This window comes from Lontra canadensis, unplaced genomic scaffold (genome assembly GCF_010015895.1).
Source record: "Lontra canadensis isolate GAN:19392208 unplaced genomic scaffold, GSC_riverotter_1.0 scaffold176, whole genome shotgun sequence".
NCBI classification, from domain to species: domain Eukaryota; kingdom Metazoa; phylum Chordata; class Mammalia; order Carnivora; family Mustelidae; genus Lontra; species Lontra canadensis.
The window spans coordinates 1,767,710-1,786,183 of NW_022631170.1; the positions used below are offsets into that span (position 1 = coordinate 1,767,710).

The 18,474-nt window shown below is 37.3% G+C and overlaps 2 protein-coding genes across 2 annotated transcripts; one reads left to right on the plus strand and one right to left on the minus strand.

The window, feature by feature from the left end:
* The first annotated feature begins 8,176 nt into the window (after positions 1–8,176).
* LOC116860509 (olfactory receptor 5W2-like) lies at positions 8,177–9,115 on the plus strand. Its single transcript, XM_032846560.1, has one exon. It carries the CDS (start codon positions 8,177–8,179, stop codon positions 9,113–9,115), a length of 939 nt encoding a protein of 312 aa, XP_032702451.1.
* A 3,729-nt stretch (positions 9,116–12,844) lies between these two features.
* On the minus strand, positions 12,845–13,789 carry LOC116860528 (olfactory receptor 5I1-like). The gene has a single exon (XM_032846574.1). It carries the CDS (start codon positions 13,775–13,777, stop codon positions 12,845–12,847), a length of 933 nt encoding a protein of 310 aa, XP_032702465.1. The 5' UTR covers positions 13,778–13,789.
* Positions 13,790–18,474: the final 4,685 nt, after the last annotated feature.

The following is an 18,474-nucleotide window of genomic DNA, read 5'->3' on the forward strand; positions in this document are numbered from 1 at the left end:
TCTTAAGTATCTATCAGATAGTACCCCTTAAGTAATTATAATTGTCCTTAATGAAAGAATTTCAGAAAGAATTTCAGAATCAAACCTCAAAAGGCTCCTCTGCTTTTAAAGGTGACATTTGTAGAAAACTATGACAGATTGCGGGAAAAATGTGATGAAAAAAAATCTATGGGAAGTTGTCTTTTGGAAAAAAAAAAGTTTTGAGTTTCCACTTGTACCATATTTTCCCAATTTATCAATACTCTTTTGTTAATCTTTCTTATGAGAAGCAACATAGCAAAAGCCATTCTTTTTGAAATGTATTGAAGTCTAAACCAGCCAGTGGATCAGAGGCTTCTGATTCAGGAGTTATAAATATGCTATCATCCTTCCATATGACATATGACAGTAATATCATGTAAAAACTGATCTGATCTGCATATTGGCCTCTTGAATCACATCTAATGAGTCTGGACTGACGAGAAGGAAATCATAAACCAATTAAATGAGATATCTTAGGCTCAACGAATGTATGTCTAAAAATGGAAGAAACCAATTTAATTAACTGTAGGCTTCATCTCCCTGATTTATGTAATTAGAGAGTAAAAAATCACTCACTAGGAATGTTGACTAGTAGACTCATGACTTAAATAGGACTTGGGGCAGATGGCCTGAACTAACCCTTCCATATGGGATTCTACAGAAGTAGGGAAGAAAACAAACAAACAAACAAACAAACATTAAAAGGCTTTGGTTTATTCTGGCTCATTTACTTCCTTCCTCACCAGTTCCCTTTCATTCTCTGTATGGCTACATCACAGGGTTCTCACATAGTCACCAGGGACAGAGAATTATTATCCAGTATTATAAGTGACTATGGATATAATAGGCACGTTTCTGTATCTGCACTCCTTTCCTTCAGCCTTGCACTGAAATCCCTAAGGATAAAAATGACATACTGATGGTAGATTTGAGCATTTGTACCACCTAGTGAGCAGATAGATGCATACTAATGATAGACTGTCTAGCACCATGTGTTAGACAGAGGTAAAAACTCAATAATCTAAACCTGTGTGAAAGCCAGAGGCAGCAATTTGAAGCCTCTTTGGACAGTCCTCTCCAGAAATATGCTGTGAGCCTGGCACTGAATACAACTTGAAATCACTGTGGTGTTTAACAACTTGCCCTTCCTCATTAGAACTCACACCCAATCTGTAAGAGGATCCCTCACTAGATTATCTCTAAGACCCTTTCCACTTGCCATAATCCATTGCCCTATGCCTGTGATTCTACTGCTGTGTAAACGTATCCCCACTGTTGGAAATGTTAAAATAAAGGTAAGCAAACAAAGCAAACAAGGGGCTTCCTCTTCATACAAAAGAATCGCGTTGTGTCTCAAGGCTGATTGGACCTAATGGTATGATATTGGCTAGAAGCGATAGAAGGCTGAGTCCTTGTAAACACAGCTTCTTTCCTGACCTCCTATCCACTTTGAGGATCTAACAGACACTTCATGGAAATTGTGGTACAACATTATTAGTATTCAGGTAGATAGAAATTAAAACCTCAGGCCTGTACCTTGATCTGCCTAAAGAAGGGCCAAAATGAAAATGATTCACAATATTAACATCAAGTACTTGTGTAGAGGTAGGACAATTTTTCTTCTCACACACTGATAGCAGAGATCAGAACTGAGCCACAACCTTGGAAAACTGTGTGGCAGGATCTGCGATAGCTGGTCCCAAAATTCCTTCCCTACCTCTACATCCAATACAAATGAGTGACTATGGACATCCAAACCTTGTACAAAAATGATGGTAGTAGCATTATTTGGAAATGGACAATAGCATAGGTTATGTTTGTCCATTGAGATACCACACAGTGAAGAAAGTTAGTAAGTTACCATCAGGTACAACAACATAAGAGAATCATATGCATAACAAGGAGTGTAAGACGTACAAGGTTACAAACCAAATGATTGCACTTTAATGTATTAAAGAAACATACTGAACTATCATACTGATATCAGTTTGCGTTAGGGCTCATGGTCTCTGAAATGCTCTCATGTTCGTGTTTTGTTTTAGGTCATGTGTGCAGAGATATTTTTATTCCTGAAAAGTCACCAGTTTTTTTTTTTTTTAAATAATAAACACACACACACAACTTCAAAATTAATTATAAAATTAAAGATATTTACTATCAGACTATAGACAGCTGCAGAATTTCATATGAATTTTTAAAACCTCCAGTTTATTTTATAGAATGTTTTCAAGATAGTTCTGTAAAATTAATAAAGCATTTCTAACTGTTAGAAATACTTCATTAGTCACCTTATATGTTACTAAAAATGGGCTGCTTGCTTATAAAATAGAGATGTTAGCAATGCACAACGCCTGATTTTCTTGTTTCCTATAACAGAAAGACTTAGTGAACTTGGTATCAGTATCATGCACAGAACTTGGTACCAGTATTATGCAGAGAACTTATTCAAAACAGCCCAAGACTCAGGACCAGAAAACTATTATCTGAAGGAAGGTTTTTTGTTTTGTTTTGTTTTTGAGAGAGAGAACACACACGGGAGGTGGGTGGCAGAGGGAGAGGGAGAGAGAGAATCTTAAGCAGGCTGCATGTCCAGCACAGAGCTCTAAGTGGAGCTCGATCTCATGACCACAAGATCATGACCTGAGCTAAAATCAAGCGTCCAATGTTCAAATGACTGATCCACCCAGGTGCCCCTGAAGGAAGACTTTTTTTTTTCCCCTTGGAGATTTTATTTATTTATTTGGCAGAGAGAGACAGTGAGGGAAGGAAGGCAAGCAGGGGGAGTGGGAGAGGGAGAAGCAGGCTTCGTGCCGAGCAGGGAGCCCAGTACAGGACTTGATTCCAGAATCCTGAGACCATGACCTGAGCAAAAGGCAGATGCTTATTGGCTGAGCCACCCAGGCACCTCAGGGAAGGCGTTTGTAAGTAGACAGTTCCTATGTGGTGCTATGTTTAGGGATACCAGTGGCACCAAGGGAGTTCCTTAGTTAAGGACTTAGTTAAGTCTCTGACTTCTTAAATTTTACCTTTAGCCTTTCTCCTCATAATTAAAGAAAGCTGTTCTCTATTAACAAACAAATCCCTTTGGGAATTAATTTAGGTTATCCAATTTTGTGCAGTGTATTACCACACATTCTCCAGATCTAATGGGGACCAGGATGAGACCACATTGTCTGGAGGGCAACCATGTTTATGATGTTCAAGTCTGGCTCCCCTGTGAACTGAGGGTAGCCTGAGGAGATTCGACCTCCCTGCAGACAGAGAAGCACCTTCGGGGGGGAAAAAAAATGAGTAGGGAAAGGAATCAGAAGTTGATAGAGGATGGCTGCTCCTCCTCCAAATAAGAGAGAGAGAGAACAGTAGGAAAGTTCTCACTTTCTTGAGTTCATCTGATGGCAAGTTACTGGCCACTATTTAGGAGCTTTGAGAGTAGTCTTAGCAATTTTTCCTAGAGCAGTACATTTGGTATTTGACATTTTGATTATCACACAAAGAATAACAATACATTTAGGAAAAATACATTAACCATTGCCACGAAAATCACTTTTCCAAAAGTTAAAAGTATAGTCATCTCTTTGACTTTTGCTTGAAGGGTAATCTAGTTTTATAGAAAGTACAGGAAATTCTGTAACAACAGAGACAAACAAGCAAAAAAAAAAAAAAGTACAAAACCTATGTCTATTGACTCCAGGTGAGGTTTCAGGAGAAATATGAAAATACCTGAAGCATTGGTATGCATAAACTGGTAGATGCCCCATGAACCCTACTTTTTTTGTGGTTTGCCTACACACAATTTGCATTTAGGTTTGGGGCAATTAAATTACCTGCCTCAAAATATACTATATGTGACATTTTTACCTTTTTTGGTAACATTAATCAAGAGTAGGCACTTAAGGGGCGCCTGGGTGGCTCAGTGGGTTAAAGCCTCTGCCTTCAGCTTAGGTCATGATCCTGAGGTCCTGGGAGCCCTGCATAGGGCTCTCTGCTCAACAGGGAGCCTGCTTCTGCCCCCCCCACCCCCGCCTGTCTCTCTGCCTACTTGTGATCTTTGTCTGTCAAATAAATAAATAAAATCTTAAAAAAAAAAAGAAGAGTAGTCATTTAAAGAATACATAGCAATGTGTGCTTGTAAGTGCGGAGCAATGATTCACACACATGACAAACTATGACTCTGGAAACAGACAATACTGGGATTATTCCCCTGAACTTCGAGGTTGCACAACGCAAGGAAATAAAATTTCTTTCCTATTTGGTTCATGGAATTGTGCAATGCAGGGAGCTTTCAAATCACTTTTCCTTCACACCAACATTAATAATGTTCAAGTACCCAGCTAATATAATTAAATTGGATTACCTCCCATGTGGTAACACTTCTGCCCTCCATTGTCATTGGGGTCCCACCTTGGTGAAGTGGGACTGAGTCGTCTCTCATCTATTAGAAATCGGGGGAGTCTTTGGGAAATTTGTGAATTTTTGAATGTCACTTCAACACAAACACACTATCACATTCTGCTGGGGGGTTTGGAGTGCTAGCTTTTTAAGACAAAATTTGTTTCACTGAAATATATACAGGAATCTCTTGTGAACATTTTCTGTAGATTCAATGAAACTTAGTGAGACTCTAGAACCTGACTTATTACTTCTCATTTCAATTTCTGTATCATGTTATGATGCGGTTAGAGACAAGCCAGGACATGTGGTACATATGAAATGCATCATAATCTGTGCCTATAATTAGACAACATAAAACTTCTGACTATGGTTAAAAAGGCCAAGAGTGCCTTTATTTAAGGTCAATCTCTGTGCTCTTAAAAATCATTCACAGAATTTATTTTTAAAAATATGTGGATATATGGGGCGCCTGGGTGGCTCAGTGGGTTAAAGCCTCTGCCTTTGGCTCAGGTCATGATCCTGAGGTCCTGGAATCGAGCCCCGCATAGGGTTGTTTGCTTAGTAAGGAGCCTGCTTCTGCTTCCCCCTCTCTCTCTGCCTGCTTCTCTGCCTACTTGTGATCTCTGTCAAATAAATAAATAAAATCTTTTAAAAAAAATTAAAAAAAAAAAGTCTTTAAAAAAATATATGTGGGGCTCCCTGGGTGGCTCAGTAGGTTAAGCCTCTGACTTCAGCTTGGGTCATGATCTCAGGGTCCTGGGATCGAGTCCCACATTGGGCTCTCTGCTAGGCAGGGAGCCTGCTTCCTCTTCTCTCTCTCTCTCTACTTGTGATCTCTCTCTGTCAAATAAATAAAATCTTTAAAATATATATATATATATGTGGATATGGTGGTGTCTGGGTGGTTCAGTAGGTTGTGTCTGCCTTCAGCTCAGGTCACGAACCCAAGGTCCTGGGATCTAGCCCCCCATGCGTCAGGCTCTCTGCTCAGCGAGGGGTCTTTTTCTCCTTCTCCCTCTGCCCTCCATGTGCTCTCTCTTAAATAAATAAAGAAAATCCTTAAAAAAATAAGAATATACAGATACGATAAATTATATTTGCATAATTTTATTCATATCAAAGTTTTTATGATATGTAGAATTACATATAAATCAAGTGGCCATTTGACAGAGGATAGATAGAATAAATAAATAAATTAATTAATTTATAGAATAAATTAATAATTAATAAATTAATTTATTCTGTATTATATTAATTTATTCTATATTCTATATACAATGGAATGCATTGTATATGGAATCAATGGAATCCATGGCCTCTATTCATCATATTTATTTATACATATGATGTTTATATCATGACATCACTTATTTAAAAAATAAAAATTCAGTAACACAGACAACAAAATGCAGTTATCAATAGGCAATGTGATATCAGTCAGTGGTTTTTTGCTGTTTCCACAAAAATCTACGTGGTGAATCAATTTAATGGGAACAAGTTTGTGTATCTGTGTAAGTACCTGAACATGAATGGGTGTGTATTTGTTCTGTAAATTATGAAATTATCACAAAAATCAATTCTAGTAGAGTATAGGGATTGGGGAATTAGAAATAAGGAATGCTTGTTGAATGGGGTCGTTTTGCTATTCCTAAAATAGGTATAATTTTAAGTGGTAAGGTAGAGAAGGACACAATTTTTTAATGGTCTGTATTTCTTATTCAATCACCTTACCCCTATGAAATATCAGAGAACAAACCACCGCAGTATAAGCTATCTCGCTTATTCCTATGAGACCCAGTGTTGAGCACCAGGGACCAGACTCAGAGATGATTATATAATCCAGGTCAGTCAGGAGACAATGCTGAAGCCTCCTACAGGCAGAACTGCGTGGGACAGAGGTCAGTAATTCTGGTACTAACTAACTAAATGTACTAACATTTTTTGCTGTTTCTCTCATTTATACCCCAGATTTTTTTAACCCTTTTTAACTGAAAGCATGATATAAAACCAAGGAAGTGTCTGATATATTATACAAACTTTCATTTCAACTACTTTTATGAATCTACTTATTTAAAATAAATATACACGTAGAAAGCAGGGAAAACAAAGAAAGCAAGTATGGATTGCACAGATGTCACCTATTTTTTATTGTTTTTCATGTCTTGTATTTTTATATATTCTTAAAATTTTTTTCTTAAAAATTTTAAGGAAATATTTTTAAAAATATATTTCTACAGAGACTGATATTTAATTTAAATGAGTTTAAGCTAAGGGTTTGGAGACCTGTCCATTGATCACTAGATCATTATTTAGATTTTTTTTAATCTCTTTTTCATCTAACTTCATCTCTACATTTCCTAAATTCTCACAAACAGAGGAGGACTTGTATGATATTACATAAAATATAATTGGTTTGGGTAAAATAAAACAGTTGAACATATAATTCAAGTGACCATTTTTTTAAGCAAAGTTTGGCAGATTTCAAAGATATTTAAAAGTAGATGAGATAAAATAAAACAATATTAAAAAGTCTGGGAATTTGGAAAAGGTGTAGTTCAAATTTGAATCTCTCTGGAGTTTAGGGCTTTGGACATGAGTACTTCTAACATGCCTCTTATAGATCTGAGCTATTGGTGAATAGACCATCAAAATCCTAGTAAATTGGGGCAGAAAGACTCACACAGTAAACCACACTCCTTTGTTTGCTGCTCTGTCACCTGCTACCAGAATCTCTATGATTAGAGCCCAAATGTTCTTCATAATCTCCCCCAAGCAAGAGCAGGTGTCTGAAGGGAGCATGGTTAGACCTGGAAATTTCCTGTTTGCCCATTTTAGAGTATGGCTCCTGGACACCCTCCAGCTTTCTCCTCAGCAACCACACCCTCCCTGCTCCAGTGGGTCCTGAATCTCAGACTGGCTCTATTCCTTGTTTACTTAGACTGGAAAGGACATGGGGTGGGTGGGGAAGTGGAAGCATGTTGTCTGAAGGAATTCTTCATATGGCCCACTATTTTGGATTTTGGGGGGAAAACAAAAGAATATATTTATTACTGAATGCCTATTCAATATATTTATATATGAGTGCCTCTCAGTTATGCCTCTCTACTATAGAATATAACAATATTTCTACTAGATGTAAAAAAAAAAAAAAAAGCCTTGCTGAACACATGGTAACCTGGCCTAATACTTGTAAGAACTATGGCCTTAAACAGTGAGGACATTAATTTCCTTATAGAAGAAATAATTAGCAAAACTTATCATAAATGCAACATATGTTGGTATGCAAATAGCATGCCTTAATTTTTTTTAAGATTTTATTTATTTATTTGCAGATACAGGTCACAAGTATGCAGAGAGGCAGGTAGAGAGAGAGGGGAGGAAGCAGGCTCCCTGATGAGCAGAGAGCCTGATGCGGGGCTCGATCCCAGGACCCTGGGATCATGACCCGAGCTGAAGGCAGAGGCTTTAACCCACTGAGCCACCCAGGTGCCACAAATAACATGCTTTAATTTGGATGAAATTGTGCTGCAAATTCTGTACAGTTTGTACAGACATAGGCAATACTATTATCAAATCAGTTATATTGATTTGGGTGCATTTCCAGGACAGTCTGGTTCACCTAAACAGCCCTGACATTGCTTGTCTCTCTTCCTAAATGTAGAAAAACAGAGAGAACCAGCAGTTTAACTACTAAGATAGTAAGATGATGTTAATCCTGGTTCCGTTTCCTTCTCTCACAAGCAGGAATTCCCAGATCTGAGAGATGGCTGTTGAGAACTGCACCGTGATTACTGACTTCCTACTCCTAGGACTCTCCAGCAGAAAGGATGTGCAACAGGGGCTCTTTGTGCTCTTTCTGCTGGTTTATGGGATAACCATAGTTGCCAATTTAGGGATGATCCTGCTGATCAAGCTTGACTCCAGGCTCCACACGCCCATGTATTATTTCCTGAGCAATCTGTCTTTCTGCGATGTCTGCTACTCCTCCACTGTCTCTCCCAAGATGCTGGTTGACTTCTTATCTGAGCAAAAGAGAATTCCATATAATTTATGTGCAATTCAGATGTATTTTTTTGGGGTCTTTGCAGATGTGGAATGTCTCATGTTGGCTGTCATGGCTTATGACCGGTATGTCGCCATTTGTAATCCACTTCTTTACACAATCGCCATGTCCAGAAAAATCTGCATCCAGCTCGTGTCCCTTGCCTACTTTGTGGGCTTAGTGGATTCAGCAATCCACACCTGCTGCACATTCCGACTGTCATTCTGCAATTCCAAAATCATCAACCACTTTTTCTGTGACATCCCACCCTTGCTAGCCCTCTCCTCGTCAGATACATCCATCAACGAGATAGTGATGTTCACTTTCATTGGTTGCGTGGTGGGGTGCAGCATCATTACTGTTCTCCTCTCCTATAGCTACATCATTGCTACCATCCTTAGAATGAACTCAGCTGAGGGGAGACGCAAAGCCTTCTCTACATGTGCCTCCCACTTGACCGCAGTGGCTATATTTCATGGCACACTACTGTTCATGTATTTCCGACCCAGCTCCAGTTACTCCATGGACACAGACAAAATGTCCTCTGTCTTCTACACGGTGGTCATTCCTATGTTAAACCCACTCATCTACAGCTTAAGGAATAAAGATGTGAAAGGTGCCCTGAAAAAAGCAATCAGCACCAAATTATGTTCTGGGTGAAGTTGTATTTTTCACCCAATGGTAATTATTTAAAGATTTTGTGAACTAAAGCTGAGGTCTTTTGACATATGTTCCTGTAGTTTCACCAACACAACTTTCTAGATGTTTCTAATTATTTATCATTGTACCTAAATTGAGTGTGAGAAGAGTCGTTATTGATCTTGGTCTTGTGTTCCAGCTAAGAAAAAGTAATACCAGGTTCAATTGCTGGTTTGCAAAAAACATCTTTTTTATACTTGTCTTCTCTGTTCAAGGTAACGTAATTGCAATGCCCTTTCCAGTATTGTTCACTAATATTTCTACTTTACGATTTACAAAGCTCAGGTCCAAATGTCATTTAAAATATTTATTAAATAAAGGCATGAGTGTCCCCTGCAAAACTGATGCAAAGGAGCCTTTGAAAATTAACAATTGCTCTAGATTTATACTCTACCCCAGAGTGCACACCAGCCTGTGGAGTTCCCTTCTGACCTCACTCTGGAGAACAGATATCGTGCTGTTGACAACTGTACAGATGCTGCACAGAGAAAGTTGGGACCTGCACCTTGAATGAAGGCCACTGGAAAGATGACTTAGTCTCTCTTGATGTGTTCATAGCATTACATGAATAAAATTTTTAAAAATTGCCTAATTCATACAGTTTAAGTTGAAAGGAAAATTTATTAGCTCTATAAAATGTTCAATAAAAAAAGCAAAGAACAAAGTAATATTTATGTAGAATTTTATTTGTAATAACTGGATCTCTGAGCTTCTGTGAAATAAACACAATTTTAATAATGGTCATCACTGAGTAGCTGGATGTTAGGTAATCTTGTATTTTTTTCCATAACCTTAATTGCAGGTGTTGTTAGCACTGTCATCAACTAACAACTAATCCATTTATGAAAAACATAACAAAAGGTTCTCAAGAGTATTCTTTTTATTTTAGGTCATTGTCAAGAAGGGAACAATAAGGGGAATTTTTTTTTTTTTCTGGTTCCAGGAGCAGAGAGCAATGATAGTACAAGGTTTTTCATTTAAATCTTCTTCCCTATTTTTATACATTACTTTAGTGTAAAAAATGGGCTGAGTGTACTTCAGAATATCATGAGAATTAAATAACACATTTAAATGGTGTAATATTCAGCAAGTTATTTGTCTTTCATGACTGATTGAACAGAATTTTAAGACGAATCAAAGTATATCATTATCTATTGAGTATTTTACCTTACAATCTCAATTTATTTGTTGTTCATAGAATATATCATTTATCAGGACCTCTCCATCACTGTCCAAATCCCTTCCCATCACAATGTACTTTATTGAAATTGTATTAAATATATTCCTATCTGTAAAGATTAAACCTATCCATGTTATAGAAAATTGGATTCACTGGCCAGCTTTCATATATGTGTAAGAATAGTATATATTTGTTCTTCTTTATATTTTCTTTTAAAGATTTTAATTTAATAGCCTTTACACATGATCAGGAAACCAGGATTTTGTTTTGTTTTGTTTTTGTTTGTGCTTTATTTTCATTTTTAAAAAATGGTAAAGATGAGAGAAAATTTAAGATAAGAACAGGAATTCAAAGAGAGATAGAAATGGTTCACATCTATATACTATCATTTACTTGTTAGCTACGTGACCAAAGATTACTAGTCTTGTTAACACTCAGTGTCCTCATCTCTTTACCATGACTTTAATATATATATATAATATATATAAAATATATATATGTATATTTTATAATTGGTTATATATCTATTTGTCTGAGGAATGATAATGGAGTTTCTAACATTCTAACATCATTCAGAGCTAACCAACTCCCTCTCAGGAACTAAACTCTGGTCCTGAAAGAAAACATGGCATATTCATGGCCTCCTGTCATGAAATGCTATCTCCAGGATCCATTGTCATTCACTTTAGAGCCCATTCATTCAGATTCCAGTTGTACATTGTAACCTCGGGTCCTCTTGGAGCTCTTTGCCCAGCCACACTGGGACTTGTTTTTCCTGATGCTTCCTTTACTCCTGGTTGGAGCTGAGCAAAGACTTCTTCACTGCTACCCACGCTGGCCCGCATCCTTCCCATGTCCAGTCCAGATACCTGAAATTGTACTTCTGATCTCAGTCTCTGACCCCACATTACCAAGAAATAAGTTTAGATAATTAATCTCAGATAACTCATTTTGTATTATCCTATTGTCCCTATCCCAAGGACGACAGCTGAAACAGAATGTTGCTGGAGGAGGTCGTGGAATCGCTTCTCGGCCTTTTGGCTAAGATCAAGTGTGGAGGAGGTCGTGGAGAGGGTGTGATCACTTGTCGACCTGTAAGCTGGACCCAAGGAATCAGAGGATCCTCACCCATCCCCTGTCCTTGGAAAGTACATTCTGCCCACCAGTCCCACAGTTTGAAGTGTTCCAAGGGCATAGCCTTGAGAGATCAATGTGCTGTTGAGACAACCTAGATGATATACATGACTGGACCCCAGTTAAGGCCTCTGTATAAACTTCTAGGATTCTGGAGTGAAGATCTCATTTTATGGCTGTCCAAGATAAGCTTCATATGTAAGTTCATTACACCTGCTACCTACCAGTCTGGAGTGGTCTGCCTCTTTCTTCCATCTCTCCTCAGCCTCTGTGAGGTGGGTGTGTGGGTGATGTTCTGAACCAACTTACACTTAACAACAAAGGGACAAATATCCATCTGTTCTGATGAACCCATTCACTGTGGTAAACGTTTTCTGCTCAGTATTTAAGATGAAACACTTGCTTCTCATTGACATCAAGTTGCCATTCTACTCTTCCCTATTGACAGCCCTCGTTGACCAGACCCTTAACTCACTACTGAGCTGTATGGACAAAAACCTACTTTTAAAGATAATTTCTACTGCAGTGAATAGAACTGTGATTTTGGTTTATAACCCAGCCTGCATTTTCACTGACAGATGGCTTTTCAAACAAACAAACTGCAAAGAAATAGTTACAGGTATATAATCTAAATTAAAAACAATCAATAACAAATATACTCATGTTTATTTCATAAAAATTTACTCAGTATCTACACTGGAGAAAATACTGTGATAAAGAGGCAATGCATCAAATGAGGGACAATAATTAGTAAAAGGTCTAGTAGAGGGACAAAACACAGACACATACAACTACGAGATTAGATAGAAAATTCTAAGAGTCTTAAAAGTAGCACAGTTAAGATTCTAGTGAGGTTTGGGATGTGACTTACCATCTATAATTGAATTGAATTGGTATAAAAAATCATATGGTAATTAAAATTTGAGGAAGAATTTTTTTAGAGAGAATATAATTAGACTGCCAAGCTACAGTGCACACATATTTATATGGAAATAAAAATTAATTGAAAAATGTTTTCAGTAAATTGCATTTATTTTCTTTCACACACAAAAAAAAGAGTTGTGGTATTTTAATGGCTTAGTCAATATTGAGAATAATTGCAATACATTTAGGATGGGAGAGAAAAGGAATAAAAATATGAAATATAGACATTAGGCAAAGGGTAAATCTATTCCTGGAATATATATTAAAAATGTCAACTTTAAAATAATAAAGAGATAGACATAATACAGGTAATGTGACAGACTGTTCTGATGTCATGCTTGGGCCCTATTCTGTAGTTGAGACCTCATTACCCACAGATTTGGGGAATAATCCTTCTAAACTGACTTTTCCTGACATTGCTGAAAAGTTGTCAGGCTCATTTTCATTCTTCCTTAAGAAAACAATTTTCGGCTGATCATTTTCCTTAAGGCTCTTTTGACATCTTTGTTCCTTAGACTATAAATTAGGGGATTCAACATAGGTATAATCAATGTGTAGAACACAGAGGTCACTTTGTCAATATCCAGTGAATGACCAGTGCTGGGGCGCAAATAAATAAAAATGAGAGTGCCATGGTAGATCGTGACTATGGTCAGATGGGAGGAGCAAGTGGAAAACCCTTTTCTTCTTCCTTCAACAGAACCTGTTTTAAGAATAACTGCTATGATGCAGACATAAGAGAGAAGGACTGCTAGAAGACAGATCGCCTCCACCAAACCAGCGAAGACTACCAGAATAATGTCATGCATGTAAGTATCAGCGCAGGACAGAGAGAAGAGTGGGGAGATATCACAGAAGAAATGGTTAATTTCTTTGGAGCAGAAAGACAGTTGAAAGGTATTAGTAGTGTGAATAACTGAGCTCATGGTACCTCCCAAAAATGCTCCAAGGGCAAGCTGGCAGCAAATCTTCTGGGACATAATAACTGTATAAAGCAGTGGGTTGCAGATTGCTATGTACCGGTCATAAGCCATGACAGCCAAGAGGAAAGATTCTGTGTCAACCAAAGAGCAGAAAAAATATAATTGTGCAGCACAGCCCTTATAAGAAATGGTTTTTTTATCAGAAACCAAGTCCACAAGTAATTTGGGGGCAATTACAGAAGAGTAGCATGCATCTACAAATGATAATACACAGAGGAAAAAGTACATCGGAGTGTGCAAGTGGGAACTGGTTGTGATTAATAACATCATCCCAAAATTCCCCATGAGGGTAACAGAGTAGGTAAAAAGAAACACAGCAAAAAGAATCCTCCAAAGTTCTGGATGGTCACTAAATCCCAAGAGAAAAAACTCAGTCTTCACAGTGTGGTTCCCAATCTCCATCCTCTGCAGTGCCCTTGGACTTCTGAAGTTGTGGCACAGCAATGATGGCAATATTAATAGCAACCTCAGCATTCACTAAAAAATAAGAACTAAAACAGTCAACATAGATACAAGAGGAATTCCGCATCCACTTGGGCATCCTGGTAACAGCTAGGCACATCTACTGCTAGGATAGAGTTATGCATTTCAAATTTTCAGATTTTAATTTTTTTAAAAGATTTTAATTATTTGAGAGAGAGAGAGAGAAAGATAATGAGAGCATGAGCAGCAGGAAGAAGCAGAGGGAGAGGGGGGAAGCAGACTCCCTGTTGAGCAGGGAGCCCAAGGCAGGGCTCAATTCTAGGACCCTGGGATCATGACCTGAGCCAAAAGCAGATGCTCAACTGACTGAGTCACCCAAGTAACCCAGATTTTCAACTTTTTATTAAATTGACAATGCATCAGTTGTCTTGCTTAAAACTATTGTTTTTCATAGAGACACCACCATCAAATGAGTTGTTGAACTCCACTTTTATCAACTTCCTCATCTTCCACCAATGTCAAGTAATGTTGGTTAGCCACATGGTTATATAACAAACTGAATAAATAGCCTCTATCCCCACTTGTGTTGTTTTTATTTTCACAAAAGACAGCATCACTGGTCCAGGTGAACCCCCATTTAGGTAGAGGAGTAGAAGTTATACGTTTCTCACCTTGAGATGTGGTTTCACCTCTGAGAAACCAAAGAACTCCTATGAGTTGTTTGAAATCCACTGATAAAAGAGAAAGGAGAAAGGTTCTGCATTAGTTATAAAAGTCACTGAATCCCAGCTCTGTTGCTCAGAAGTTGTGAGACCTCAGTCAGGCCAAAAAACCAACGAGTTTCAGTGTGTCATCTATGAGAGTGATAGTACCTTTCCCATCAAAATGCAAGTGTTAAATGAATGTCCTTCTACAGATTCAAATCTCCTCACCATCTTGTCCTTTTGTGGTTCTAAAGCTGGCAGCATAGCAATTCTGAGTCAATCCAGACATCTGTTTTATTTTTCTGGTATTTAAGCTATGGATTAAAACTGGAGAAATCCTCATGCCCACAAATGTGTTAAATTCAATCCAGGCAATGAGAAGATGATATCCAGGAATGTTTCCATGCCCCCCGCAGTGAAAAATTGTAAAAGATGTTGAAAAAGCCTCATCTACCTACTTTACCTTTCTGCCTTTCATTGTCTTTTCTCTAGTTTAGAAAGTTGTTGGACAACCAACAGCAACACAAGTGGTACTTGTCTACAGATATGCACACTTAATCCAGTGAGATAATTGATTCCCCTCCCTCCTGTGGAAAAAGCCAGTTTTCTATCTATTTGTATATTTATTTGTGAATTCTTGTTCTATAATTCTTTGCATTATCTTTTATACCAGTTGGAACAGTTGAATGAATTAATGAATAAATGAAGTAAAATCACTGACATGGTTTCATCTTATATTTGTATAAAAGTTAGACATATATATTGTATATATGGTTGAATAAATTGTTCTTTAGTATTGCATATCACACATGGTTGAATAAATTGTTCTTTACTATTGCATATCACACACAACTATTTTTCTCCTTTAATCACTATTATAAACCTTCATAATTTGTCCTACGTCTCATTCTGCAACCTTCTTCTCACTGCTAGAAGAAGATTTCTGTCTTGTAGAGAAAAATATCAGGTAACAAATAAGTATGTGTTCAACTTTCTCATCAAGTCATCATATAAATATTTAGGCTCATCAGTGACCTCCTCTCTCCCTTCCTTTCCATGCCCCTCCTCTATGAGGTTAATTCTTTCTTTTGTTTTTTAAGATTTTATTTATTCATTTGACACAGAGAGAGAGAGAGAGAGTGCATAAGTAGGCAGAGAGGCAGGCAGAGAGAGAGGGGAAAGCAGGCTCCCTGCTGAGCAGAGAGCTAGATGTGGGGCTCAATCACAGGACCCTGAGACCATGACCTGAGCCAAAGGCAAAGGCTTAACCTACTGAGCCACCCAGGTGCCCCGAGGTTAATCCTTGCAACTATGCACCCAATTCTGACTATCTATATCAGTTAGTATATTTATACTATTACTACTAATGTCTCCTTCATAAACTTGCAGCATGTACCATTGAAGTCAATCTCACCTTTAAAAATATTACTCCGTATCTATTTCTATTTATTCTCTTTTATTTTATGCCAAAATTTTCTTACAGACATCTACACTGATTTCCACTTTCTCATTTCAGCCTACTGATATAGGATTTTTATGCCAACAACTTAAAACCCTTTTTGTTTCGATCTCAAACTATACCCTCACTGTCAAATCCAAAGATTTTTTTGTTAGGTAGTGAACTTTATTTCTCTACTCCATGTAAGAGCTTTGACCTCTCCTTTCTTCTCAAATTCCCCTTCTCTTATGGCTTCTATATACCTCTCTTGATTTCAGTACTAATGTCGATATACCCCTACTCAGCCTCCTTCATACATCGTGGCACTTTCCTAGGACTTCATTCTCAACCTGCTTCTCTCCTCACCATGCATACTTTCCTTACATTTTCTGCACCTTTTCTTACAATACTAGGTATACAGTGATAGTTTCCATATACCCATTCCAAAAGCATCTGTCCAACTAAAGTGAACTACCAAATAAGCATGTGTACGTTTCAGCATGCTTAAAACAAAATTTAATTACTATCACTTCCTACAACTTATGCCTTTTCTATGATCCCTATCTTGGTATTCATCTCTACCATCTCCATTGCTAGTCCAAATAAGAAACAACCTCTACCTCAAAACCGAACAAGAGCCATTGATTCAATCTGTGAAATGTGGTAAATATCCAATGTCTCCTTCTTGTCATCACATCCCATTATTTAATGTCATCCCTCATTTTCCTCAATTCAAACCTCTAAATTGGCCTCATCCTCTCTAATTCCCATCTTATTTCCAAACATGATTCAAAGTGTATCCATAAACTACTGTAAGAGTCACCTGTATAAAACAGATTTTGTAATGTGTTTCCTTCTTCTTAAACCCTTAAATTATTCCCTGTTACTTACAAGCTCAGTATTTAAATACACTCAGTTTTCATATATATTCCCATTTTTATCTCCTATATTCCATCTCACTCCAAATACTTTGTCTTTAAAAAAGTGTTAATTGGAGAAAGAAGCATCTCAGATTTACTAGTCAACTATTTGGAACTCTCCTTTCCTGAAATATATATGGCATCCTCCTTAGAAAATATCAACTCTCATTGAGCGACAGCCCATCTGTTCCTGTCTATGAATATGAGAGGCAAAATTGTAGATCAACCTAAAAGTGGAACAATGGCCACTGCTAGCAAGGCAAAAGGAAAAAAAAATATATATATATGTGTATATATGTATATACACATATATATATAGTCAGTGGCTAGAAAGGCAAAGGTGGATGAAAATGTTTCTTTTTTGTGCCATTCATTTTTTTGCAAATAATAAAAAATTATTATCAAAAAGTAGGCATGAAAGAAAGAGGCTCCTCTTTAGGACAATCCTTAAATAAGTTTGGGTTTTGAGCCATGGAGAACAACCACTTTTTTGTTGAAGTTATTTTCTACCAAATCCTTAATTTCTATTTTTCTTGTTTTTTTTTTTTTCTTTTAAAGATTTTATTTATTTATTTGTCAGAGAGAGAGCAGAAGCACAGAAAGCTGCAGGCAGAACAAGCAGAGCAGGGAGAGGGAGAAGCGGGCTCCCTGTTGAGCAAGGATCCTGATGTGGGACTCGATCCTAGGACTTTGGGATCATGACCTGAGCGGAAGGCAGATGCTTAACCGACTGAGTCAACCAGGCATCCCAAATCCTTAATTTCTAATCATAGAAGTAGAGGTACTGAAAAAATCCACTTATATAGAGAGTATTTACTTGTAATAATCTTTCAAAGATGTCATATGCTTTAAGACCAAAAAAGGCTTTCAGAATTGAAAAATGAAATATGAAAGTCAAGGGAACAATAGAAGAGGAAGGAAATACAAGAAAAAAATTAAGAGTCCGAAGAGGAGTCAAATATATCTGTTCTTCTATGTAACTGGCAGGTGAGAATGAGAATGAACTCTAAAAGTGTTTAGCAAAATTACCTATTCCTGTAGTCACTTCTCTATAGTGAGCCCTAGTCCCTACCTTTGTAAACCATTTTTTTCTGTTCCCTCAAATCCACTCCCTTAACCCTACCCCCATCCTGTCACCTGTGTATTGATAACTACTCATATCAACATATAACCACAGGATAGAATAAATGATATGATATACAAATTGGGTGAGCCTTTATTTTATATCTCAGTCTGCTTAACTTTAAAAAAAATAATAGTCAATGAACCCTTTGTTTTAGTTAGATTTCTAATCTGAGTCCAATAATACTAAAGATTGTTTTAAGACTATCATCCATTAAATGTGCTTTTTTGTTGGTGGTGGTGTGTTTGTTGGAAATGCCTTGAGAATTAAAACCTGTGTTATGCTGGGCACATGTATTCTCAAAACATCAGTTTCCTGCATGTAAAATAAATAATTATAGGATGAGCACTTAAAATCTTGCCCAACTCTGATATCCCAAGATTATGTGAAGAGCACTTACCAGATTACTATCTTTCATTTACCTTCTTATGAGACTGTTGTCAGCATCAATTCATCTTTCACTTGAAAAATCAGTGTTGACAGCTAAATAT